The sequence below is a fragment of the Rhyacophila brunnea genome, unplaced genomic scaffold (genome assembly GCF_057557595.1).
Source record: "Rhyacophila brunnea isolate RB1 unplaced genomic scaffold, BYU_Rbru_1.0 scaffold_18, whole genome shotgun sequence".
Lineage (NCBI taxonomy): Eukaryota > Metazoa > Arthropoda > Insecta > Trichoptera > Rhyacophilidae > Rhyacophila > Rhyacophila brunnea.
In genome coordinates this window covers 7,049,817-7,076,205 of record NW_028232837.1, presented here as the reverse complement: position 1 = coordinate 7,076,205, position 26,389 = coordinate 7,049,817, and the positions used below count along the sequence as shown (strand labels likewise).

Sequence of the window (26,389 nt, the reverse complement as noted above, 5' to 3'; positions counted from 1 at the left end):
AAATCATAAACTAAAATGTCAACGAATGTTTTCTCATTACATCCGAGATCTCGCAATTTCCGTGATCGTAATAACCAAGTTCGACTGTAGTATTATAGAAAAACGCTGTGTTTATTAATAATAATTAATGAATATTAACTAACTTTTAACACTATACCTCACGGGTAAGCCCGTATATCAAAGTTTACTCGAATTTCGGTTTCCATTACGCTCCGATGTAAACAAAATCCGACAACATTCTGCATTAAAAACAGTTGACAAATCACAAACAACTTCAGTCGTGTGAACACAACGGCCGGCGTGGCACAGCTGTTCTTGTGAAAACTACAATAATTAATTGTATTATTGTTATATTATCGTGTGAAAAATACAATCAATTAAAGATGACTCTCATCAGAATATTGCTTGTTTGTGGATTTGGATTGATTTCGATTGTTAATGGTGAGTGTTTTTGTCGTTATATCTAAAAAATCATTTAACATCTACAATTTTATTGTTTTGGTCTTAAGTTTTAATTGAATAGGTAGTTAAAAATTGACCGACAACTCTAGTCAACGCTGTACATATTATTGTGTAACTAGATTACTGTTAGTACATACAACTGACACATATACAGAATATTTTTTTTTTGACCATGTCCGATCCTAATAAGATCATAATATATTATTATTAAAGGCCTCCACGCCCTCCACAGCGTGAAGGTTTATAGTAACAGATTTTTTGCTGCACCCACGGTGGCCGCGCGGCATAAGCGTTGGACTATCACGCCGTGGGTCTCAGGTTCGAATCGTGGGTCTGGCAAGTACACATATTGTTTTTCAATTTGTGTGTGAGTCAGGGTATGGACCTAATAGGTTGAGCAAGTGGCTGACATCCATTAATCGTAAAAAAAACAAAATCTGTTAATACAAACCTCTACTCTGTGGAGGCCCATATGCTATTAGGATCGGACATGGTCGGAAACAGATTTTTTTTGTTTATGAGAAATGGATGTTAGGAATTGCTCAACTTATTAGGTCCATACTCACAAATTGAAAAACCATGTGTATATTTTCCAGGTCCATGATTCAAACCTGGAACCCACGACATTATAAGCCGATGCTGGACTGAATAATATTAGTGGTTAATTTTGTGTGTGCACTTTTAATTAGTTTTAGGGTTTTTGTGATGCTTTGGGTAATATTTTATACGCATCTTTTTAAGTGTTTGATTTTCTTTTTAATATTTTTAATAAGGTTTTTGAGGCCCCTAATTAAATGTTTTGACGAATCAATTGCGTCATCTGCGTCAAAGAAAATCGCCGCTGATGATTGAATGATGATAATTAATTAACGATTTTACTAAAAGCATTAAATTAAATTATAGAATTTTCAATATAGACATGGTATTATATTTAGCGATAGTTTAAAATACGCACTATCGGTGCAAGTAAATCCATATACCTACGTATATTGGCGCTATTAGCTTACAGCATTCGTATTTTATTTAAGTAAGTATTTATTTTTTTAGGCCTGCTAGAATTTGTTTTTTTTATAATTTCCGTTAAATAAATTTATCAATATCACTATACTTATTGTTGTTTGTGTAATTATATTTTAAAACAAACACATATAATAATTTCTGCTGCTAAATAATAATTTTTCGTGAATGCCAATACAGATGATCGATTTTCTTCCACAAAACATATACGATAGATAAGGAAATTGATAACTAACATTACGTATAGATAAGATAATATACAATAAATATTATTTTCTGAAGTTGGCGAATAAACAATACATCAATTCTATATTGTGTGAAATAAATGAGTCAGAATTGAAGAATAGTATTAAAATTACCAATAACAAAATAATTATTAAGATTACATTTTCTAAGTATCATGTCAGATACCAATACCTCGATATAATTAACATTACTTGGATATGAATTTATATATTTTTTTAATATGTCACATAGATAGATAGGTCACTTTACAAATTAGCCTTCTTCGTGATACAATACACTTGAATCTATAACTATAATCATCCAAACACCTTTCTTCAAGTTTCTATGAACAATACTGGATCTAACTAACTCCAAAATAATTAACAAAACGTGATTTGGAATCAACTAATACGCAGTTCGCCGTATCACACTACACCGTGAAATGTTGTATCCGAAATATATGGCCGTATATTAATACTTTGGACGCGGAAGACGCACACGGCGCGTAATGACCAGGCGGCCGATCGATGTAATTAACGTGCATTATAAAGGGGCAATTAAAATCTCATTATGTACTCAGCAGCGAATGCTTAAAGACCGTCCTACCTCTTTAGGTCGTATAGTACTGACATAAAATTCATGTTTAAATAAAACACGGTTCTTATCGGTTTACACAATTTTACAGGAAGCAAGCAGCAAACAATTTTTTTATTGGATTATTTTTTAGGTTAGGTTAGGTTTTCATTCTTAAAATCATGAATTGTGCCAAAATAAGCTATGAAAATTGAATTAATGTTCATATTGAATCTGATAAAATTGAAGACCGTATAGTATACGGTCTTTTAAATAATTAAGCCCCGAGCAAACCAAACCATTATAGAAAAAACACCCTCTTCAATCTACCAAAATGATGTGCGATTTAATGGCATAATTTTATATATTTTATAGATAGACGAGCATTTTTTGACCATTATCTATTATGGCTTGGTTTTCGCAGGGTTTAATTGAATTTTAAAAACTAACCAACACCATCTGTAAATTGTAGTCTTAGTTCAATCAAAACAAATACGTAGGACTAGGGATTCCAATCCCGGGATCCCGAGCTATTTTCGATACTTATGAATCCCGGGATTGATAAACATAATCCCGGGATTTCGGGATTGATTTTTTATCAGTTTTTATGGAACATAAAATAAAAGCGAAAATATAACAGAAGAAATACTTTTAATAAAAAATAACTACATTAGAAATAAACTCAGTTTGAATGAAGTTTGATTTATGCCCATGTGTAAGTTGCCGATTCATTTTATTTTTTAAATTATTAAAAATGAGAAAGATTGGAAAAAAACAATGCTTCGCACTTTTAACAAAGTAATTCCACCATGATCTCATACGTTTTACGGAAATTTCATATTTGGCTGACTAATTAGATTTATGAAGCGGAAAGGCCATAAGTAGGTACGCCATGATTATTTGCTTTACTATTTTAAATCTCTTATAAGTCTTTACTATCAGAAACAGTAATCTCGTATTAAATTCACATTATTATTTATATATATATTTAATATTATTTACTCCATTAAACTTATGTATTTCCAAGTTTGAACTTATACAATATTAACAATAAATGTCTTAAATATTATTAATTATACTAGATTTATTTTTGACCGATTTTCTTAATGTTATGTGTAAATATAAAATTTTTATATTAACAATGGAAAAAAATGCCAATCCCGGGACCAGTACCGGGATCCCGGGATTATCAAATTGTAATCCCGGGATCAGAATTTTGGCTCGGGATTGGATTCCCTACGTAGGACTAATGAAGTTTATTGTGCGCTATTTATGTCGAATCTTAACAGCCTATCTCGACCCTTCGCCACTGACACAGAGTACAATAAATTATTAATATGTGATATATTTATTTTCTTATAGCTGGTGACAAGCCAAAGGGTAGCCAGAAGTGTGACGAGCCAATCGCCCACTACCTTGAACTTGGCTGCAGAGCGGTCCATTCGAAGCGCAATGGCCGCTGCCCGGAGAGATACGAATGCCCCTTCTCAACGAGGACTGTCGACGACAAAAAATGCTACTACAAGTAGGGATACATATTATATTATTATTTCGTTAGATGTTTTTGTAATCTAAGCAACGCTACCACTGGGCATGTACTATGTCAACGTTGCAGCGCGTAGATTACTATTGTAGCATCCCTTCGTAGTGAGGAAGAACGCGTAGGGGTGAGATCTCAGCTCAGCGTTCGATTAATATATTATAGGTATCTCAGGATTTGCGGAGAATTTAGTTCTTGAAATATCACATTTAGGGATTGCAATACCGAATGAAAATATCAAAACCGGTATTTCGGTATTTAAAATTTAATACCGGTATTAGTAAAACAATTGAAAAAAAACAGATGTAGGTATCTACCAATAAATATGTGTCCTTATTAGTCATCAAGGACGATTAAGGAAGACGGAAGTAAACCAGACATCGCTTAATCTGACAAAAAAAATACAGTCCTGTTAAGCCTTTTATGTTCATAAATATATTTTATTTCCACTGTCAATACCGTGAATATCGGTATTATCTGATTTTTAAAACCGGTATTTTGGTATCGAAAAACACTGGGAAATCGGCTTTGGAATACCGGTATTGCAACCCCTAATCATATTATCGTCAAAAGTTGAATGAATGAGTGAATTTCTTCTCGATTGTATATATTGTCATACAGGCCAGGCCTCTGTATATGTGCAGTATGTGCATTGTACGAGGGCGTCTAAAATCATCTATCATTAATAATATTAACACAGTCAGTGCTCAAAACACGCCTGGCGTGTGGCCATTAGATACAGAAAATAATCACTGCTGACTTAGCAGACTTCTGTGTACACAACTTATACAACTACATACAACTGTAATATAAAATAATTCACCAAACGTGAAACATCCACATAAACATTATATCATTAGTTACGCAAATAAGTAAAGTTATATAAGGTTTCATGTCTCAATAAAAAATATATACTTATATTATTCATCTCTATAAAACAAATTATTGTTGTCTATCGCAATTTATAAATAAATTGTGTGTTTTTAAAGATAGGTATGGGAGTTGCATTTTTGCAATAGGGCTGCCGTGTTCCTTGGGGCGGTTCTGTTATTTTGATGTCAACTATTGTATACCCACCTACTTACATTATGTTGCATTTTTTTATAACTGCGACGAGACTGCGTATAATAAAAAAAAACCGTTTGTGGTGTCATAACAACTAATCATAATATCATATTATCTAATTAAAATGTCATGTTATTATTTATTCAAACAGTATTAAATGCTGTTATTAATAAATAATAAAAAATAATAAGTCATCACTCATCAGTCATCATTCTGACATAATATGTCTACTGATGCGATAACCATGTGAAAATTTTGCACAACAGTTTTTTTATATTGCTTTTAAATTTATGCATCTTTGGTCATTTAAGTGGATGGCCTTCACCCACAAATTGGGCAAGCTTTAAATTAAACATAATAATAATATGTAATATGTTTTCTTTAGAATTTAGATCATTCACTGGGTTTGGATGCATTAAAAACACTAGTTTGACGTTTTAAATTGTTATACTTAAATTAATATATTATTATTTTAAATATATTCAATTCATATTTATTCTAAACTAGCGATAGCTTCGTCTGCGTGAAATACAGAAATAAAAAGTAGACAGAGATATACCGATATAGACAACGGTAGGGTATAGGCGCCCTCGCATCTGTCCTCACCTCACCACACCACCGTTGCTATATGATCACATTACCTACCTGTGATGAATTGTTGCAAGTAGGTAGGTACGTTATTTTCGAGAAGTTTTATCATGCACATGGCCCCCACAAGGGGGGGGGCTGACAGGGCTCTAGCCTGGGGGCCCGGACTTAGGGGAGCACGGCGTGGAAGGTAAACAGATACCACAAATTTGATTTAATAAAAAGTCGCTTGCGGCGCTATTTTATTTAATAGTATTATTAACATTAAAAATGTTGTAGATGTGCGATGCAATTTGATGAGATATGAATAATATAATTAATTGATAATTCACGTGTAGAATTTTATTTTATAATAATCTGTGTTTCCCGACTAATAAAAATGGCTATTTATACAATATAACGAATGGTCGTATGTTAGGTACTTGACAACCATAAAAGGGGATTGCGATCAGTGTTTTATAAAATCATGTCGAGTAAGTGAATTTATTGAAAAATATAAAAAAATCGTTAAAGTACACGGAACACCCTTGCAAAACCACGGGCTTCCGCAGAATACCATTTAGTTAGAAAACTCTACTGTAGAACACCAAACTGCCATACCTTGGCGATAGGTAGAGGGCACTCCAAACACCATGGACCCGGGGGCCGGATTCAGGATGTGGGGGCCATGATCATGCAACATGGGAACACTTTTCAGGTATATAGATTGTCTAGTTCAACGAAAACAAAAATAAGTATGACTGACAAATCTAGTGTGCGGATCTTCACAGCCTAAGTATTTTTTTTATTAGAATCCTTACATACACAAATTACTGCACGCCCCTGTTAGACACCTACTGAAAACTTGTTCATTTCAACTCCGTAGTTATAGTAAATTTGCAATACAAATTAAGTACTTACCCGAAAAGTTGTATAAATTACAGAATGTGTTTAAAAATAGTTCGGTAATATAAATTATCATTTTCCGTGCAATGTCTTTATTACGATCAATGAAGTTTAATTAACAATGTCATAATGGAGTTTTTAATGTTATGCGATATTTAACTTGTGTCATTTTCAAAAGGGGCCAAGGCCAATCAAGTGTCAAAAAAAAAAAACTCGAAAATAAAAATTGAAGCCACATGTTCCTTTGACATTGACTGTATTATTGTGTATTACAGAGACTGAAATTATGTCCATTATTCAATAATAATAATAAAGAAGAATTGACCAAAGTTTTTTTTTCGCATATGCCAGTGTTTCCCAAACTTTCGACATCTGTGTACCCCTTCTATAATTTTCGTAACACTGAGTACCCCCTCGCCAAAAAAATGCATATAAGTACTTCAATAATGTCTATAAATGCTGAAAAAGCAACTTCACATAGATATGGCGTTGGAAAAGGCAAGGTGTATCTCTGGACTTTCTCTGTTAAAACTGAATGTACACTCTATATTTATTTTTCAAGAATCCGTCTGAAGCTAATTCCAATAATTATTGCTCTTCTTCCGCATGCGATAAACTTTCTAGCATGTATATTGTATTGATGTCGTATTAATGCTTGTTGCACCAGGCGCAGCCAATGCCCGGTGCACCGCGTACCCCCACTAAATTATTCCCGTACCCCAGGTTGTACACGTACCACACTTTGGGAAACACTGGTTTATGCAAATGTTGAAAAACGTGTCCGGACAATTTTACGCATGCAGTTCACCGTGAACTTATGTATTTGAAACAGATAGCCGTACTGCATTGAGATCAAATTAATGCCTAAATAAAACACTCAAACGATACGTAGAGTATATGTTATATAACTTTGCACTTTTTACTACACTGAAACGCCTCTTTATCAGATCTAGAATTGATAGATATGCATCTAGCTTGCAAAAAACGCATATGGCTTGTGGCGTTTTTACTAGCATTTTTGATGACTCCAATAGCTTTAACTGTGTCGAAAAAAACGCTAGATGTTTAGTTTATTTATTTTCATGCGCATCAAATATCTGACTATCAGATACTTAATGCCGGTAGGTCGGTAACTATTTTAGTGAGAAATAAAACACGATGAAACACTTTCATGTACTATTTAATGTTTTAGTAGTACCTACCTATATAAAATAATAATTATTATTCATCCAAAAGTTATGTTCTTTAATTCTCTGTCCGTCCTACAAGAAAGAAGCTCTCGTCTTCAAACATGAAACGAAACTAGAACGCCGTTGACACAATATAGATAGGTATTTGTTCTCAATTTTTAAATATATTTCTGTTAAAATGTGTGGTTTTTACACTATTGATTTTTTTTCGATGTTTGCATTTTTTTCGATACGCAACATCAAAAGTATCTACTTCGTTCTTGGCAGAATAAGTAAATTTACCCTGTATGTCATGTTTTTGTCATTTGGCAACACTGGTTAGTATGTAGATACCTAACTAATTCATGAATTATTATTGTACAATCATTCATAACTATATTTGAATAATGTATATATAATTATTAGGTTGTGAATGAGTTCAATCGATTTTTAAATCGCTGTCAGAGGTCATTCATTATTGGCAGGGCGCAGGATAATTTTATTTAGCTAAATGTAAGCGGGGAAAGATATTGAATCAAATATTTGACACTATTAAATAGATTGTTAACCTAACCTTATCATGGTTTAACTGCGTTATGCTTTAATATACACACAACACAGTGTCGAAGGGTGGAGATAGGCTGTTAAGATCCGACATAAATAGTTCACACTAAACTTTGTCAGTCATCATGGGCCCCACATCCTGAAGCGGGCCCCTAGCCAGGATATTTGTCGGGGCCCCCTACCTATCGCTAGGGTTAAAAACAGACGCTCTACAGCAAAGTCTCCCAAATGGAGTTCCAGGTAAAATTAAGGGTATTCAGTGTATTTTTTACAATTTACTTTTTATTTTTGAATAAATTCATTTGAGTAATGAAGTTTTCGAATAGCAACATACAATAATCAAAATTTGCATCACACAATCACATCCTATTTTAAAATGTTAATATTCTTTTAAATATACGTTAATATTCTACCATTAGAGCAAATTTGTGATGTGTGTTTATCTCACTTATAAGGTAGACGCGCCACACGGGCCCCCAGGCTAGAGCCCTGAAACCCCCCCCCCCCCCTTGTGGGGGCCATGTCAGTCATACTTATCTGTTTTCATTGAGCTAAGAATACAATTTGCAGATGGTGCTAGTTAGTTTTTAAAATTCGATTAAACCCTGCCTAAACCAAATCGAAATAGTTTAGGTATGCTATGGGCGATCCGACAAAAATAGTGCACAAATTTTCAGTCATACTTATTTAAGAATACGTCATCTTACTATGGATTGTGTTAGTGAGTTTTTTTAGAACTATAATCGATAAAAATATTCTTCTAACTATAAAATATTTAAAATTGTGTATGGTGTAGGTCAGGGGCTCCCAACCTTTTTGTAATCTAGAGCACATTCTAAAATATCGGTAGGGTGGCGGGCACCACATATTTTTAATCGACAAACTCTTTCCATAACTTCTCATTTCCCATAATTTATGTTCTTATATTCATAATTTATTAATAAATAATAAACAAAAATGTTTCAAAATAATAAAACTATTATTCAAATTGCATACACACAGAGAAATGTATTTACAAAACGTAAACAAAGTAAACAAAAAACACAAATACAAAGAAAACATTTTATAAAAAAATAGAATATCAATATGTCAATGTGATCTTTGGCATTGCATATCATTGGCCAGTGCCTCATAATTAGGAGAGTATGACGATAATCCTGTTAGCAAACAATCATAAAGATGCTCATCGGTGATTCGAGATCTATATCTTGATTTTATTAAGTTCATGTTTGAAAACAATGATTAGCATAAATATGTCGAACCGAAAAATGATTCAATTTTATATGCCGCTTTTTTCAAAAATGGGAACTTTTCTCTGTCCACTGTATTCCAAAAGTCCTCTGATATTAAGGATTTAAGCAAAATATCATTCTTAAGCTCCAAAATTTCTAACTCTAGTTCTTCTGTCTTACCTTGAACAAAATCTGCAATACATGCGGCCATTTCCATTACATTTATTTGGCAAGTAAAAGGATTGATACAGAAGGAAACAATTGGCTCGATATCTGTAAACTGCAAAAATCTCTCTTCAAATTGTTTTTTTAACACTTGAAGATGCTTAATAAATAATGACCCGTTTAATTCATTGTTACCTGGCATTTTATTCATATGTGGGAAATGCACGAGAGAATTGATCTGCAGATGTGATATCAACAAATCCAATTTAGGTTTTTGACTTTACAGAGCTTATCATTTCAGCTATGTTTTTGTCTTTCCCCTGCAACTCCAAATTTAAAGAATTCAATTTTTCCATGATGTCTGTGAGAAATCCCAAATCAATCGGCCAGCGAGAGTCAGCTAGTTCATCATAATTTTCCTTTTTATCGTTTATAAATGTTTTTATTTCTTCAATAAAACTCACAAATCTTGTAAGAACCTTTCCTTTACTGAGCCAACGTACTTCAGTATGCAGAGTAAGGTCATGTTTTTTATCTTCAGTATCTTCTAAGAGGGCCTTGAAAAGTCGGTGTTGCAAAGGAACTGCTCGAATATAATTGATTATGTTATGAACTATTTTCATAACGTGTTCAAATGGCAATATTTTACAACACAGAGCTTCCTGGTTTTTCACTTTCACTTTCACGTTTGGTCACTTCGGGTTTTCTGCGTGTGTCAGGCTAGCGTGAAAATTCTGTCTCTGTCGAATAGTGGCGGGCACGTACGAATCGTTCCGCGGGCGCCATGGTGCCCGCGGGCACGGGGTTGGGAACCCCTGGTGTAGGTAGTAGAAAAATTTTAGATATTTTATAGATAAACGAATATTATTTGACTATTATCTACTATGGCTTGAATTAATTGGGCAGGGTTTAATTGAATTAAAAAAACTAATAAATACTATCTTCACATTGTAGTCTTAATTCAATGAAAATAAATACGTTTGATTGACTTTTATATTACGAAGATTAGTGTGCACCAGGGAACTCAGAAATAATGGGAAGTGAAATACCCAACGGGTAAGGCGATAGCAGGTAACCGACTCGAGTAAGGAAGAATCCGGGCTAAACTTACACACGTGTCAAGAATACGTTGTACGTCGAATACTGAAAGCTGCCCTTGGTTTATGCATTTACGCTCATTTAATGTTGGTGTATTACACACACTATTGCACGTACATAATGCGTGCTTCATTTTCGTTGGACACTCACACATTCAAAAACCCTGCATCAACGTGCGGCGTATTGGATATAGCATATCGGTATTCTATTTATAATCTGTTCTGTGGTGTGCACTATTTATATCGGATCTTATTAACGGCCTACCTCCACCCTTCGCCACTGGTGCACATAACACATGAAAATTATATTATGTAAGTTTTATAAATTATTTATTACCTATATAGTATTTTATGATACCATCGTGACAAAAATATTAAATTTTGCCATTTTTATGCGGGATTTAGAGTGTATAGCAAAAACACATTTGTGATACCACGATAATAAGTACAATCGTGTAACGTTTTGTCATTTTATGATTCAGATAAAACGGAATTTTGAGTTTTATTAGTTGTAATGGCATATTGCTAAAATTTTAATTGCTCAACTGATTCCCAACCTTTTTTGTTTGTAACAACCCTTGTAGCGTTTTGTAAAATTCTCGGGAAACTTGCTAACACGTCGTCTTAAGATACCTACATAAGGGTGAACAATTCTCTAAATAGACGTGTCAAATAGTAGAATGACGACCGTTACATACATCGCTAACTTGCCACCCATAATGCTGAAAATAACGTTTTTACCAAAACCTCCATTTTAACCAATTTTAATTATAACTTTTATTTTAAATTGTCAGTAATTCAGTAAAAACATAATCTCTGTAAGTTAAACAATAAAAGTCAAATTTTTATTGGTCTACTACCTACCTACCAACTTGCATTATATAAATATTTTTTATCATTAAAATGCAATTTCGTAAGTTTTTTTTTTATAATTTGTCATGGTAATATTAAAAGAATAATTAAAACGTTCACTGAGTCATGCAGTTTCCGATGTAGCGCAGTACGCGTGAGGTGACCTCATTGTTGTTCTGGCGATTTCGGCAGATTTTGTTCTGACGATGTTCATTTAAACTTGATGTGATGATGTGCTACGGGATGGGACATCAGTCTGATAACATTTTAAATACCTAGCAAGAAAAACGACATTACACACTATTTTCAGGTAGCGGCAACTTACTGTGACAGCACATGACAGAGCATAACGTGATTATAATGTATTTGAAGCATAAGTGTTCATTTTAGTGTACCTATATTTATATTTAAAGTAATTCATTAATATTTTATAGACTTAATTATCTTGTGGGCGTTTTGACAGATTACATAACTACCAGTATATTTATATGGGTCTAGCTAAAAGCATGCCAACATGATTAATCATTTGCTATGATGACAGTGAAATGCTAATATTTAATATGGATGAGTAACGACTATTACAAGGATATGCTGGTGGAAGTAATAATATATTTTATTAGGTAGCCATGTAAATATGATATTGAGTACTATTGGTTGGTTAACTGTTGAGTCTCTGAGGTCACCACTAACGATCAATTATTGTACGTACTATTTGAGATGGATTCAGGGGAGGATAAGGGTAACATTGGGGGTCATGGCCAACCCCTTGGAAGAATTTATACTTACCGTAAATTATATAGATAGACCATAGTCGTAATTGTGAGAAGATCATTGACATTGCGCGAGCCTAATACTACAAGGTTCTAAGTGTTCGTCCTTGAAAAAACAAACTCAACAATAAAGTAGTATTCTAAGCTGCCACCTTGTTACTTTTGTTTCGTCAAGGACAAACACTTAGAACCTTGTAGTTCTCCACTCGCGATTGGTCAGGGGTCGGCAGTTTGTCAAGTGAGAAGAGCCAAATTGTCAAGGAAACAGGATAACAAAGGTAGCAGATAGCCGCATATATGTAATAAACATGATATTATGTAAATGGATTTTATGGGAGGAAAAGTTCAAGAATTTTTATTAAAAACAAAAAAAAAATAGAACGGCGTCCATTATCGCTTTTGATAGCTTTACTATATCTGGCAAACCAGTGGCGCACCCAGGATTTATTATTGGGGGGGGGGGGGGCGAAGGAGGAGAATGGAAATTAGTCCCATAGGCTCTTTTTTTCTTCTTCATATAAATATTTTTACATAATTTCACAATACACGGCGATATATTTGTACAGCTTCTCCTAGTTTTTATCAAATTGGAGGCATAGTGGCGATAACCGTTGAGCGTGTCATCAGCGACTGGCGGATTGGAAGTGAACAGTGACCATGCTGGACATGTGTACCTAGTATGCTTAAACATTACTTAAATAATATCGGCTGTACTACCCGCTTGGTCTAGAGCAGTGTTTCCCAAACTGTGGTACGCATACCCCCTGGGGTACGGGAAGAGTTTGGTGGGGGTACGCGCTGCACCGGGTTATGGCTACGCCTGGTGCAACAAGCATTAATACAACATCCATGCTAGAAGGTTTATCGCATGCGGAAGAAGAGCAATTGTTGGAATTATTAGCTTCAGACGGATTCTTGCAAAATAAATATAAGGAGTGTACTTAAACATCATTTAGGTTGCAAGTGCAACATGTGTATCCAGTTTTAACAGAGAAATTCCTGAAATACATTGCCTTTTTCAACTTCATATCTATGTCAAGTTGCTTTTTCAGCATTTGTAGACATTAAGTCAAAAAAAGGAACAGCCTTTGGATGTGGAACCACATCTCAGATTAAAATTAATAAATAACCAGGGAACCAAATTATGATGATCTGTCGTTTCAACATAAATAATTTCATCCTTCTCATGGTTTATAATGAATGTTATTTTTTATAATATAACTTTTATTTGTATTTTATTATGATTGAATTTTATTTTTCGTTTATTATTATTTTGTTTATATAACTACTTAACGTACTTATGTGCATTTTTCTTTGACAAAGAGTACTCAGTGTTACGAAAATTATAGAAGGGGTACACAGATGTCGAAAATTTGGGGAACACTGGTCTAGAGAGCTACAACATTTATGCCGAATTCCACCGAAAAAAATGTTCTTTTGATTTACACCACCACCGTAGTGGGTGTAGTCGTTCTTTTCGCCGAATATTTATCGCAGATTTTTGGTTTTTTACTATTGAGGTTTCAACATATTAATTAAAAATGGACAAAAGAAGTATTATTGCTTTTAAATTATATACAACCTACTCAATACAACACAGCCTAATATCTCGTTTATCGGTATTTTGTCTATTGCACTCGGTGTACCTACACCATGACCCCCACATCCTGAAACGGGCCCTCAGGCTAGGGCAGTGGTCGGCAAACTGCGACTTTTTGGCCCCTTGCGTGCGGTTCTGCCACAGATGCTCTCTGCCATATTTGACATGGCTACAAAGAAGACTTCGCGTTTATTCAAAACTTAAATTTCTTACCGACCTTTATTTATGTGTCGGGAAAAATTAGCGCATTCAAATTTAGAGAGATACTACAACTAAAAACTCGTAATTTTGCGCTAAATATTCTGTCGATGATGCAAGGAAGAAAGCAGCTGAGGAGAAGAGTCAAGAAAAATAAATTTTTGTATTTAATTAGGTACTGAATAAAATCTTTCAACAATGTTAATATTGCAAGTTTTGTGGTTAGTAAAAAGATTTCCAAGAGAGGAAATCAAGAGTAAATTGAGAAATCGATTTATTGATGAGAACCTGGAATCGTGCTTAAAATTAAATCAACAACATACGAACCTGACTAACCCAAACTTTACAAGGAGATGCAAGGCCATTATTCAAATTGAGTTTGTCAGTCATTGTCATGAATCAATTTTATGGATACCTGACTTTCAATTTAATTTTTATTAATAAATAAGATCATTATTACGTATGATATTCAGTTTTATTCAGTGTACCTACCTATAATTTAATTAAGACTTAAAACTTTAACTAAAGTTTATTAAGTAAATTAGCAGTGTACCTACTTACTACCTACGCATATAATTTCAGTTTAAGAAATTTGGCTCTCAAAAGAAATCTCAATCGTTGTACTGTTGATATTTGGCTCTATTGACAAATGAGTTTGCCGACCACTGGGCTAGGGTATTTGACGGGCCCCCTATCCACCGCTTAGATTAAAGACAGTGTGAAACACTACATTAACGTTTTTCAAATTGTGTTTTAGTTCAAATTGAGGGTACTTATACAGTGAATTATTGGCGATTTCAATACATCTACTTTAATAATGGAGCTGTCGAGTATCGAAACATAATAATCTGAAAATATATTGGACAATTATATAATTAAAAATGTTCATAGTCATGAAGTGTAATAGCGCCGCTTTTTACTATTAAAGATAATTTATGGTGTGTTTATCTCACTTATCTCGTCAACCTGACACGCCGGCCCCCCACAGCCCGGGCCCCCAGGCTAGAGCCCTGTCAACCCTCCCCAGCCATCACCTATACCACTCCAGAATTCGGGTGGACACCGAGAATTTCATTAGGGAACGGGTTTCTAAAATACCTGACATCAGTGTTTCGAAATTAAAATCTAAGAAATTTTACTAAAAAGGGTGCTGGAGAATTGCAAATCATTTTTTGCCGTGTTGTTTGTCTAAGCCCAAGGTATAGTTTATTGGCTTTCGATTTCAATGTGTAAAATCATTCTGATGATTTTAATATTTTGGGGGGGGCCAAGGCCCCCTGGCCCCCTCCCTGGGTGCGCCACTGTGGCAAACAGCTACTTATTTTTAATTGAATAGGTACATGATTGTAAATTTTCATCCGTTATTCTGTTTCTAAGTTTATTTTTTATTTGGTTCATAGATGAGAATGCTTATTCGCATTTATATAATGTAGAAGCCAAAGATTGTGAGAATACCAAAAGCTAGTTTTTTTAACGCGTCATATGTTTCAGGCAAAACTATTCCATATATTAAATATTATTGATTCTCTTTTAGGCAGTTGTTTTATAGCTGTCCACTTGTGCTGAGTTCTCTTTTCTTTTTCTTTTTCTTTTTTCTCTCTTTCGAGTTCTTCCAAGCGGCTGGTCAGATCTGTGAATTTGTTGCTCCACAGTTCGTTGCCTCTTAAATCTATTAACTGCTTCTGAAGTGAACCAGAATATGAGTAGAGTAAAGAGTGGTAGAGAGTATGCCGTACAAGTCTAAGTTTGTTCAGCGGCTGTATCTCATAAACTCATAAGTTTTAAGGCTGCTTGAGATGAGGTGAAATTGTAGTTTATGTCTGAAGAGCCGCAAACGTCTATGAAAAAAGCCGCATGCGACTCGCGAGCCGCTTATGCCGACCCCTGACATAGGTTGATGAAGGGACAGCCGGCTCGCACATCAAAACTCGTCTCGTCTGCAACGTGTCATATACGTCGATGTGACTTTTTAGTTTGAAAAAAAAATCTAGTGCTGTTAGCAACAAGTTGCATGCGTCTCGGGCTGCGAGTCGAAGATGCCAGAACGCATATTCACACATACGGATTGGTTACTCGCCAGTCGCCGCATCCAAATATATTAAATACGTTTCGAGAGGTTACGCGCGACTGTCGCTAGGCATGTGTGCGCGGTCATCATATGCAACATCGCAGCGACGTTCCTAGAAGGTTCGATTTATGGTTGTGCGGCAGATGAGGCGAGTTTAGATGTGAGAGCCGGCTTAAAGTATTTAATTTGTATATAACATTATTTAGTAAAATGCATTGGTTCGGAAGAACTTTCTATTAGATTTTAGAGAAATTATAACTTTTTGCGTACAGTATTTTATGCTATGATAGTTTAAATTTAATAAAATTTATTTTTTCTTAATTAAATTTTTTTATTTACCCGTGTTTTTGTTACCTATTTTCAGAAATGAAGTATTTTCGATTGGACAACGGACAGGCAAGAGTGTGATCGAACATCCTTGCTCCGTAGAATGCATCTGCTCCGAAGGATTCAATGAGAGGTCAGTAAATTGACAAATTTATCAACATAAACATGGACCCTCCAAATCAATCTGCCTCGCACCACACTCAGTCTTAATCGAGAATAAGAAGCCCTACGTTTGGTTTTAAGCATCAGCAGTTACTTACGCATGGAAATATCTCAGGCAGATACCCAAGACTGAGGTCGCCACGGCAGTGTCGGTAATAATTGTATATACCTACTGATAACTCCTCGTAGCTGGATCCAGTGTTGGGATGTTCAAGAGTCTTTAACTGTTGTAATATTTGAATTTTTGTAATTTTCTTGGGCCATTCCAAGGTCCAGGATGTATTTTTGAAGTTATACTTTTGGCACGTTTGGGAAATCAGATCAGTGTATTTTTGGCGTGTGACATGTACCTAACACATAATTAATTTTTCACATGAAAAAAAACGCACTCGATTGGATTCGAACCACCGATTGTTCGGTTATCAGCCGAACGCACTACCTTTACGCCACAGTATGATAATGCAATCGTGACGATTATACAGTACCTATAAATATTATAGTTTAGAATTGTCCCGTTGCCTAGGCAGCGAATTTATTATTGTCGGCCATTTGCAATTCGTTACGTAAACAAACGATTAAACGTCAGAGTGACAGTTGGTACTTTAAAAATAAAAACAACGAGAAACCATTATATAATTTAGCAATATAAGTTAAAGCGTATAGAAATAAGCCAACGGCGTTCCAATAAGCGGTCTTTTTTCTTGAGTGTGTAATTTAACAAGATAATTAAAAGCTAGTCAAAGAATCTAGTTTATCACAAGTTTTGTTTTTGTTTTGTTACGCCAAAGAAGTATAACTTCTAACGAGCGTACATAAAGTACACACACCAATTTTTTCTAGATGCAAGGAATGCAAAGCTTACTTGCTAGCGGTCATGTACTTCCGAGATGTCGGGATAAATAATTACCGATTTGTATTATAATTGTTTTGACTTTGGTTCTAAATATTTTTAGGCGGCGAATTGGGGCATTAATTATTATGGGGAACTAGCTGAATTACCCAGCTTCGCACAGGGTCACTTCGTGGTTATATTTATCTTAGATATTTGAAAAATAATAAGAGTTAATTATTTTTTTTATATTAAAATATCTGTGTAATACAATATGGCAATATGAAAATAATTCTAATAGGAGTAAAGGTCAAACATAAGAACACTAAATTAAAATCGAATCCAAAATATGAAAACGTTATTAATGTTATTAATATGTAGTAAAAAAAAATCAAAATTGGATGGAACAAACAAACAACAAACATTGTATTTTATATAATAATAATTTAGAAACCTTCGCAAGTGTGCGCACAACAACTGACAAAAGTTTCATCGCAATCGGATGAATGGTATAGGAACGCATACGAATATTAGAAGAAGATGATTTTCTAAATCAGAAATCTTCGTGGGCATGCGCATGACAACTCACCAAAGTTTCATTGCAATCGGATTGATGGTATAGGAACGCATACGAATAGAAGAAGAAGAAGATGGTTGTACTAATTCAAAAACCTTCGCGGGCGTGCGCACAACAACTGGTCAAAATTTCATCACAATCGGATGAATGGCATAAAAACGCATACAAATAGAAGAAGAAAAAGATGATTGTACTAATTCAGAAACCTTTGCGGGCAAGGGCACAACACTTGATCAAAATGTCATTGCAATCGGACGAATGGTATAGGAACGCATAGGAATAGAAGTAGAAGATGATTTTCTAATTCAGAAATCTTCGTGGGCATGCGCACGACAACTCACCAAAGTTTCATTGCAATCGGATGAATGGTATAGGAACGCATACGAATAGAAGAAGATGGTTGTACTAATTCAGAAACCTTCGCGGGCTTGTGCACAACAACTGGTCAAATTTTCATCGCAATTGGATGAATGGTATAAGAACGCATACGAATAGAAGAAGATAGAACGAAGAAGAGGAAGAAGATGATGATTTTTCTAATTCAGAAACCTCATGGATGTGCATACAACCACTTACCAAAATTTCATTGCAATCGGATGAATGGTATAGGAACCAAGGAAGAAGAAGAAGATAGTTGTACTAATTCAAAAACCATTGCGGGTGTTACCACAATAACTGACGAAGGTTTCATCGCAATTGGATGAATGGTATAGGGACCATACGAATAAAAGAAGATAGAATGAAGAAGAAGAAGAAGAAGATGGTTGTACTAATTCAGAAACCTTCGCGGGTGTTGGCACAATTATTGACGAACATTTTATTGCAATCGGATGAATGGAATAGGAACGCATACGAATAGAAGAATATAGAATAGAAGAAAAAGAAGAAGAAGAAGATTGTTGTACTAATTCAAAAACCATTGCGGGTGTTACCACAACAACTGACGAAAGTTTTATTGCAATCGGATGAATGGTATAGGGACCATACGAATAAAAGAAGATAAAATGAAGAAGAAGAAGAAGATGGTTGTACTATTTCAGAAACCTTTGCGGGTGTTAACACAACAACTGACGAAGGTTTTATTGCAATCGGATGAATGGTATAGGTACCATACGAATAAAAGAAGATAAAATGAAGAAGAAGAAGAAGATAGTTGTACTATTTCAGAAACCTTTGCGGGTGTTAACACAACAACTGACGAAGGTTTCATCGCAATCGGATGAATGGTATAGGAACCATACGAATAAAAGAAGATAGAATGAAGAAGAAGAAGAAGATGATAATTTTTCTAATTCAAAAACCTTTATGGATGTGCATACAACCACTTACCAAAATTTCATTGCAATCGGATGAATGGTATAGGAACCATACGAATAAAAGAAAATAGAATGAAGAAGAAGAAGAAGATGAGGATTTTTCTAATTCAGAAACCTTCATGGGTGTGCATACAACCACTTACCAAAATTTCATTGCATTCGGATGAATGGTATAGGAACGCATACGGGACAGACAGACAGACATTCATTTTTATATATTAGTGTAGCCTATACTCTTCCCGCAAGTGCAAGCAATATGTTTACAAAGTTTTATCGCAATCGGATGAACGGTATGGCTGCGCATTAAATACGAACAAACAAACACACAAACACACAAATACACAAACGCACAAATATTAATTTTTATATATTAGATTGTATAGTGTATGGTAGATTTGGTAATACTACTTACGCATTTATGAAGGATTTATTTTTAATAATTTTTACTGTAAGTACAATAATTAAACTTAATACTACGCATTTGTTTATCAGATAATTAAGTAAACTACAAGTTTAGTGTTCATATTGAAATATGTAACTACCTGACGGAATGAGATATGGATACTATAAACAAAAGAATATTTTGGTAGGTAAACAGATAATAGAATTAGTGTTTCAACACTAGGATAGGTGGATACATACTGCACCTGCTAAAAACACTCAACATCCAAAAATTGTTATTATCTTTTATTTAGTTAGTTTCGTTTTGACAAGTTTAGTCAATAAATGTAAAACAGATGTATGTTTAACACTTCCATTACTGTAATATCAACTTAGGTTACTCATCCCAATTAATTGCAAATATTTCAGTTAATGAGCAAGTCTAATTAAAATGTTATTATTTTAAAAATCGATAGTATTATCCAGTAGATGCATCTAATTCAGTGTTTCCCAACCTTATGTTTTGTGCTATGCCTCACTTCAACGCGTCAAAAATCTCCGCAGATTGGTCGAATGCGACTGTTTAGTTTGAAAAAAAAGTCTACTGTTGCAATCGACAAGTTGAATTCTTCTCGGGATGCGAGTCGAAGACCTACGAATTGGTCATTCCTCTACCGGTTCGCCGGTCGCCGCATCCAAATATCTATGCGTTTCGAAGGTTACGTGCGACTGTCGCTAGGTAGATCTGCGCGGTCTTCATATACACCGAGTCGACATATACCGAGTCGACGTCCTTGGAAGGTTTGATTTATGGAGTTAAGATGTGAGAGCCGGCTTAAGAAATGTCTTCGGAATTGTAGAAATAATAATTAATGTGTTTCCAGGGCCGGATTAACATGCGCCCAGGTTGAATGCCCAGAGTCGTTCAATTACGATCCATCCAAGAAGCACTGCATCCTGCAATACAGAAAGGATGACTGTTGCAGTTATAAAGAAATTTGCGGTAAGTTTCAAATTTTGTCGATTCTTGACCAGCTGGATCAAGCGCACACTTTAATAAATGGTGCGTTAAAAATAATTTATTATTGATTTCGAGCATCTCGTCGCTTCAACCGTGGATCCCCACATATTTCTGGGCACATTACTCATACCCAAACACTCCCCACTTTGAGTTAGCAATGAAGACCTGGTCTACAGATATAACTACGTGTGCTCATCTACGAGCTATTACAACCTATCGTATCAACAAGTGGATATCATAATGATTAAGATCATTGGTGTCCGTTTGTGTCATTTGTCTGCGCTCTCTTATTTTTTAGACACGCTTCGTCAGAATATTGAAATAAAAATTGGATGACATAAATGGTTGCCACGGGCTATCCACTGATACAGGCCTATCACATCATGGCACATCTGCGTAAAGTCACAAGTGGGGATTAAATCCAACTCTATGTAAATGGGTAGAATCTAAACCACTGAACACGTTGGTTGAGATATGACGCTGTGTCAAATATAGCTTTCGAGGGTATACTGGTGCTTCAATAATGCAACTATTTCTTAACGATGTTATTGTGTAATGGTGATTGTTTTTTCCTATTATTATTTATATGGGTACAAGTCTGTTCACTTGAAGTCAGGCGGGAACATCAGAAATTTTCATAACCGATTTCGGCAAAATTCATGAATTCAATAATGATAATAATTTAACCTAACAAATAATTCAGTATATCGGCTATTTTCAAAATTTGTTTGCCGCTGGCTTCCACTAAACAGACGAGTTGAATATATGAATAAACTGGAGCACATTTTGTTTTGGTGGAAGATAAAGCAAATTTAATTTTTCTAATTTCATTTAGACTTGGACGAAATCAAGGCTTTGAAGACATGCACGTATGAGTCAAAGGTATACCGAGACGGTGAGCGTTTCCAGCCTGAAGGAACATGCAAGGAGTGCACGTGCACGCCAGACTTCGACGGCACACTGAAGACCTGCAAGAACATCAACTGTGGAGTGGAGATCTACCACAGCAATGACATCACTGATAACTGTGCCCCCGTTTACTTCCAGGGCAGAACATGCTGCCCTATTGAATGGAAGTGTGGTGAGTAATTCAAACTATTATTCATCTTCTATTTCCAAGTATCCCTAAACGTAGTCACGTCCTGTGGTGATAAACCGTAAATTGACAAAAGGACAGAATGGTAATTATTTATTGTGATTGACAGAATTAAAAACATTAAAAAGAAAAATATTAATTTAAAGTTAAAGATAAACATGCAATTTAAAGAAAACGTTACATAATGTGAATACGTTGCATGGTTTCCCAAACTATGGGTCGCGACCCACCAGTGGGTCGCGATCGAATATTGAGTGGGCCCTCGCCACTGTATACATGAATTAAAAAAAAATAGGAAGTGATAAATTTGATATTTCATTCAGCTATTTATAATTCCTGAAAATTGAAATTAGCTTAAGTTACGGAAAATTTCATTGATTTATCAGAAGATACGTCACTGAAAAATAGTTTTAATAGTAAACAGTTAATGAAATTCTGGCTCTCAGTTGCTGATAATTATCCTTGCCTGTTCGATGAAGCTATGAAAGTCCTCCTCCTCTTTACTACCTCATATCTATGTGAGGTCGGATTTTCGGCTATGGTTAACATTAAAACTAAGTACCGAAATAAATTGGATTTATCAAACTCACTGCGATTAAAAGTAACTAAAGTTGAAGTTGATGCTAAAACTGTAATGAAGAAAAATAAGAAACAAGTACATCCTTCCCATTGAAATAACTTTGTAAAAAAACCTTGCAGGTGTAGGTATTTAAGTAATAATTTTTTTTATTTAAGTTGTTTCTTATTTCAACAGTCTTTCATTCATATTGGTAACACTTATAAAAAATATTTTTTTTATTTCAATTATAACAAATAAGACAGCATTAAGTAGTTCCACGACTCGCCATTAGGGAATCTGAGCATTACCAATATGTATGCCCTCTTTTCTCTAAGACAGCTAAGAGGTGGGTCCCAAGATTGGAAATTTTTGTTAGATGGGTCGGAGCCCAGTCAACTTTGGGAACCACTGCGTTAAAGGATCCCATCTTATTATGACATATATATTATTTTATAGTCATGTGTATTAATAAAATTTATAAATTAAAAATATAAGAAAGGATTTTTGATAAATTCATAGTTTTAAGGTTATTTATATTTAATTTAAAAACATCAATTTTATAAAAAATAAAATTGTGTATAACATGAACTTACTACTTTTGATTTTTATTAAATCGAGCTACAATATTCTGATCATACCGAAATTACCAAGTAAACATGTCTTGAAAACATTAATCCTTCTTAAAAAGATGTTTAATGTTTAATTCCAGCTTCTGAAGACGACGAGATCGATGAATCTCCACTTCCCAAGAACTCCAACCCGCAAATGAGATGCGCATTCGGAAAAAAGATGCTGAACATCGGAGACAAGGTGATGGGCGGCGATGAATGCGTCACATGTTCCTGCAACGTTCCTCCGATGGTCACATGCATCAGATCACCTAGCTGTTAATTTTTTGTCTTCGAAAACGGTACCTACATTATGATTTCTATATTCTGGCTGAAATGTTATAATAACATCTCCTGTCTGTCCGTTCATGAACATCTTTATTTTCCCGTCTGCCACTTTTAATACAAACCTCCCAACTATTTCACGTATATTTCTATTCTTCTTCTTCCATCTTTTATACTACATTACAGCCAACATTATAGAAGTTATATTATACTTGTCTTTTGCAATATTCATATTTTACAACTTATATATGAGTTTGTTAAGCCAAAAGGCCTAACCTAAGTTTGCTAAGTTAAAAAACCTTCTAACAACTCATGACAATGATTAACAAATATTGAAATATATAATACGCGATTATTGTTTGGCATCTCATCTACAGCTACGACGATCAACCAGGCACTGAATTATGGCTCAGTATGCCATGGAAGTTTGGCATATAATCAAGCCTACCGTTTTAGTACCGACAAGATTGCAAAACATTAAAATATAGAATAGAATATTGCAAAGGATCTAAGTACTCGTTTGTAGAATATATTGTACCATTAGTCATTTCTAGCAAGTACAGATGTCACTACTTGCCACATAAAATTATATTATGTAAAAAACATTAAAAAATATAAGTATCGTGGAGTTACTGCCAACATTGACATGCCCTTTAAAATTAGACATAATGTTAATATCTTTGTGCTTGTTCTATATATCGGATGATCTTGATTATTTTTCTAGCATACATATTTATAATATATAGACACATAATCCATTGTTAACTCTATATACTTAAATTATCAACTTTTGGCAGAACCACACGATATATTATAATTATTATTTAAGTTCATTTTATATTGTTAAGGACTTTTACTTAATTGGCATTAAGTTAGTATTAATTTAATAAGATATTTTAATGTGTGAAATGTCAAAATACGGAATATTTTTTACCAAAAATAATGCGCTACAAATTAAAATCATTATATATTTCATAAAAGGTTATTAATTATTATAGATTTGAAAAATCAAATAAAAATAATAAAAAACTACAAAAAATGTGTATTATTTATTAAATTACTGTGTTTAATTTAATTTTCAGTATCGTTGACAAAAAACGGGAAGGAGAGGAGATCACTTTGGAGAATAAAATTGAGATAAAACAAAATTTATCGTGTAACATAAATTTAACATTTATTATATTCTTTACAATAATTCTCATATTTATCACACTTACAACCATTGGGTAACATTGAAAATAAAAATATTACAGAAGGGATAACAGTACACTGTCAAATCTTAATTCTACATACAAGGTGCCAAAACTAAAACATAAAACAAAAGAGAAATATTCCAAAAATTTAATTTTAATATGGAATTCGAAATAATGTGTTCATTATTCAAATTTAGAATAGTCCAACATAATCCTTTTCGGAAGTCAGGTTTACGAAATTAAAATAAAGAATTATCGACATTGGGAAGAAATAAAACAACATTATATAAGCACCGATTATTAAAACTATCACAAAAAATGCTTGGCATTATTCGTTAAAATTAAAATTTGGTCTAAAATCGTTCCTTGGAGGAAAGTGTCATTTTTCTTTATTTAAAATAGATAGAATTCGAATTAAAGGTTTAATTTTTGGCGAATTTATACACATAAAATATGTACTTAACGTATGTATAATGTATTCGCTAAATTAAATGAATTGAATTGAAATACAAATGCTTATTATTTAAATTGAATCAGGCACCGTATTTCTGTGATAAGGCATTGATTGATTTATAGCGAACATTTCTGACGTACCTAATGCGTTAAAATAATGTATTACGAAGAATGTCATTCATATAATTACATAGTTATTTTTTCAGACATTAGGCTTTGCCAAATGGGCGGAAAATATGCACGAATATGCATAAAAATATATGAATTTATTTCTTAGATACGATGAAATTTTTTTTTTCGACAAAGCGGTTCGATCTTTCAAAAGTCTGATGTTTCCTGCAAAATGTTTTTTAAATCAAGAGTTTTCAAAAATAAACACATTTCGCATCTACCAATTGAATCGTTTCAAACGGTAGTAACATAAAATTTCTTTCCTAACGAATTTACGACAACACTATCATTTAACACTTATAATCGAATGTTTAATCATAAAATTGTTGGCAACACAGGTAATAACGCTTTAAAAATAAAATATCCAGTATTAAACGGAAAAAAATTAATAAAGTTTTGCACTACTTACTAGGTTGAAAATAATAGCTGCATAAAATATCTTGTATTCAATTAATTGAAGGTAAAATTTATTTTAATACCGTTTGGATTAATTCGTAATTAATGTATGTAGTATATATGTAATGTATGTAGTACAATAAAAGTTGCCATAATGAAATAATATATTTTGTCCCCATAAAATTATGTGTATAATATAGATACTATTTATGCAACAGGTTATTTTGTATTCTAAAAAATGAATTTATATTATTATAGGTAGGTGAGTAAGTAGATACCGATAATAAAAAAGGAATGCTGAAATACTAGAGTTCTACTAAAATTAAAAGGAAACAAATGTGAATTGATTTGAAGAATATAGAAGAGTAGGTATATATCACACAACGAAAAATGATACGGTTTAAAAAGATGTAAATACAAAATTAGATACAAATCAAACAATCACAATATACAAAAGCAAATGCGAAAAATAAATGGAATTTGACAGTTGCGTCAAATGACAGTTTTGCAAAATAAACACCAGATTGACCGGAAAAGGTATGGAAAGCAACAAAAAAAAAAATTACAGGGGCAACAGCACATTTAATAAGAAAAAAAAAATACCTAAAAGTACTTTAAAAAAATTTCTACAAAAAAGAATAAATACTATTTTTTTTAACATATTTAAAATACTAGTATTACTTGTTAACATAGGAATACTTAATTAGGCAACGCATCGACAATATAAACATATTATCAAAGAAAACATTCAAAATTACGGCGATTGTCGATTTTTTGTAAGATAATTTACTGTTTACAACCGGTCAAGCAGTAATTTTTGTTACAATCAGATTTTTACAAGCAAAAAAAATGATTTCAATTATTATTGTAACTATATTGCAGTAGCGAAGAGTGGAGGTAGGCTGTTAAGATCCAATATAAATAGTGCACATTGAACTTTGTTAC

The 26,389-nt window shown here is 33.7% G+C and overlaps 1 protein-coding gene across 2 annotated transcripts; it reads left to right on the top strand.

Annotated features, from left to right (window-relative positions):
• The first annotated feature begins 265 nt into the window (after positions 1-265).
• LOC147073150 (uncharacterized) lies at positions 266-24,234 on the top strand. Of its 2 annotated transcripts, XM_085945319.1 has the most exons (7): positions 266-294; positions 371-441; positions 3,640-3,802; positions 16,435-16,530; positions 20,547-20,665; positions 21,519-21,764; positions 23,048-24,234. In XM_085945319.1, the coding sequence occupies exons 2-7, from the start codon at positions 384-386 to the stop codon at positions 23,227-23,229; spliced, it is 864 nt and encodes a 287-aa protein (XP_085801445.1). In that variant the 5' UTR covers positions 266-294; positions 371-383; the 3' UTR covers positions 23,230-24,234. The 2 variants fall into 2 exon arrangements, with proteins under 2 accessions (XP_085801445.1, XP_085801444.1); XM_085945318.1 differs by having other exon boundaries at positions 277-441.
• Positions 24,235-26,389: the final 2,155 nt, after the last annotated feature.

Excerpts from the sequence above, each read along its gene's own strand:
- LOC147073150 (XM_085945319.1), top strand. The coding sequence starts at position 384 with ATGACTCTCATCAGAATATTGCTTGTTTGTGGATTTGGATTGATTTCG. Across the intron at positions 3,803-16,434 it reads GACAAAAAATGCTACTACAA|AAATGAAGTATTTTCGATTG; the intron begins GTAGGGATACAT and ends ACCTATTTTCAG. Across the intron at positions 20,666-21,518 it reads CAGTTATAAAGAAATTTGCG|ACTTGGACGAAATCAAGGCT; the intron begins GTAAGTTTCAAA and ends AATTTCATTTAG.